The sequence below is a fragment of the Sardina pilchardus genome, chromosome 24 (genome assembly GCF_963854185.1).
Source record: "Sardina pilchardus chromosome 24, fSarPil1.1, whole genome shotgun sequence".
Lineage (NCBI taxonomy): Eukaryota > Metazoa > Chordata > Actinopteri > Clupeiformes > Clupeidae > Sardina > Sardina pilchardus.
The window spans coordinates 7,042,150-7,044,649 of record NC_085017.1 but is presented as its reverse complement, the minus strand read 5'-3'; the positions used below and the strand labels follow the sequence as shown (position 1 = coordinate 7,044,649).

Genomic DNA, 2,500 nt, shown 5'->3' with positions numbered 1-2,500 from the left:
TTTCCCTAACTGCAACATGTGGGCAATGAATGCGTCTACCTGATTACACAAACAAAAACAGGGAATGTAGGGGAATGTGTCATGTGTAAAGAGACAGGGACGATGGGCAAGGGGGAATGAGAGAGTCTGATGGGAGGACATGAAGGGAGAGATGAAAGAGAGGAGGAGAGATATAGTGAGGAGAACAGAGAGAGGAATCTGTGGAGAAAGATTGAAAGAGATAGATGGAATCAATGAATGGGTGTGTGTGTGTGTGTGCATGGGTGCATGTGTGTGTGTGTGTGGGGGGGGGGGAGTGGGGGTGATGTGTCACCCCAAGACTCAGAGCAGAGAGATAGCGAGAGATAAAGTGAGCAGCTAGCAGAGAAGAGAAGACAGGATTGGAGAAGAGAGGAGAAATGGGAGGATCATGAAAGACATGACGGATGACTGACTAAAAACAGAAAGAAAGAATTAGGACTTGCAGAAAACAGGATGAGGCTAAGGCCAGAAATACAGAACGAGAGAAAAAAGAATCAAATAATTAGAACTGGAGAGGGCTGAAGAATGTGTGAAGAAAGGATAGAATAGAGAAAAAAAGGCAAATGAAAAGATAGAAAAGGTTGATAAAAAAAGGGAGGATAGAGACAAGGCATGAATAAGAGTACTCACGAGAAGAGAAAAGCAGAGGGGGGGTGAGGGAGGGAGGGTGAGAGAGAGAGAGAGAGAGAAAGAGAGCAAGAGCGAGGGAGGGAGAGAGAGAGAGAGAGAAAAAGAGAAGAGGATGAAGTCAGACAGCTGTGTTTTTGTGCTGCTATTTTTATGCGGCTGGCCGCTGTTCCACTCCCCTGGTCTGGCCGAGGCTATTTCTGGGCTGGGCTGGCCCGGGTGCTATTCCTGTCACCTGAGAGAGAGGGAGGGAGAGAGAGAGAGCGAGGGAGGGAGAGAGAGAGCGAGAGGGAGAGAGAGAGAGAGCGCTCAGAGCTGCAGCACATTCATATGCTAATGAATCTCTGAGCTTTCATCCATCTACTAGCGAGAGAGAAAGAGCGATAGATAGAGAGAGGGAGAGAGAGAGAGAGAGAGAGAGAAGACAGAAATGATTCACATGATTCACAGAAGAAGGGACAGACCCTGGCTATAGAAGTGGAGAGTGACAGATGAGAGAAAAACAGAGAGAAAGAGAGAAAAAGAGAGAGAGCTAGAGAGAAAGAGAACAAGAGGGGACAAGGACAGTGAGAAACTACTGCATTCATAATACTGTTGAGAACGTGGAGGAATATTGAAACAGAACGAGAGACACAGAGAGAGAGAGAGAGAGAGAGGGATGCAGAGGATAGAAGTGGGAGTGCTCCTTATCTTGTCACTCGGGGGAGACCACTGAGAGTTACAGAGAGAGAGAGAGAGAGAGAGGGAGGGAGCGAGAAGAGAGAGAGGGAGCGAGAAAAGAGAGAAGGAGAGAGAGCTCTCTGCTTCTCACATGGTTGCACAGCAGGCATTTCCTCTCGTCTTAAGCTGCGCACAACTCGACGGGGATCTACGACGAGCGAAAATAAAACTTGGATACATCGCCCTCCTAGCAGTCTCGGAAAAGAACCGGCTTGTGGAACGTGTGTGTGTGTACTTGTGCAAGTGAGTGAGTGAGAGATAGACTGATAGACAGTCAGAGGAAGAGAGAGAGAGAAGGAGAGACCAAAAGAGTGGGAGAGCCTTGACGAGTCGACGTTGCCGGTTGGACTTGTCGGCTTGTGGGCAGGAGGGTGAGTGGACGCCCGGTGAAGCATGCTGCAGACCATTTACGAGAGCGAGTCGCGCATCCCTTCTGACTGGCTGCGGAAAATCTTGGATGCGCACACCATGCCTAGTAGTGTTATCGGCTCAGGTAACTGTGCGAAAGACCATTGTGTCCTCTATCTATCTATCTATCTTCCTCTCTCTCATCTCTATCTTTCTACTATTTAGTCTCTCTCTCTCTCTCTCTCTCTCTCTCTCTCTCTCTGTCTCTCTGTTCTTGTGTGTTCCCTCGCTTCACTGCTGGCTGTCAGTTGGACCCATTTCCTCTTCCCCTCAAGCCCCGGTGTGTTCTCGCTCCTCTTGCTCTGCATTCAGTCAAGTTTTAGACAAGAGGTGTTGTTGTTATGACTGTGTTGTTGCTGCTGCTGCTGCTGCTGCTGTTGTTGTTGTTGTTGTTGTTGTTGACTTCATCTGTGAGGCTGATTGCTATAGTCTCGGGGAGACCACTGACAGAGCAACAGTGTGCTGGCTCCTCAGGTACGATTCTAACGGGCTTGCTGGTGTACGTACGCACATGCCTTGGAAGAGGAAGCTGAATCACTTCCTGCCTTTTGTCCCCTTTTGATGTTTTCGTCGATATTATTATATTTTGTTGTCACGCACATCATGGCAACGCTGGGAGATACTGGAAGAGCGGATGTTTGTCCGAACGTGACACACGAGTGGCTTGTGATGTGAACGTAGCATGGCTCAGGTGCTAGGAGGATAGAGGTTTGTTTGGTTGTTT

The 2,500-nt window shown here is 48.6% G+C and overlaps 1 protein-coding gene across 1 annotated transcript in view; it reads left to right on the top strand.

The window, feature by feature from the left end:
* The first annotated feature begins 970 nt into the window (after nt 1-970).
* LOC134073116 (histone deacetylase 9-B) overlaps nt 971-2,500 on the top strand; it is a 45,485-nt gene continuing 43,955 nt past the window's right edge. Inside the window, exon 1 of the mRNA XM_062530097.1 lies at nt 971-1,861. Within this exon, the coding sequence (XP_062386081.1) occupies nt 1,762-1,861 (100 nt within the window). The 5' untranslated portion in view covers nt 971-1,761. The remainder of the gene's footprint in view (nt 1,862-2,500) is intronic.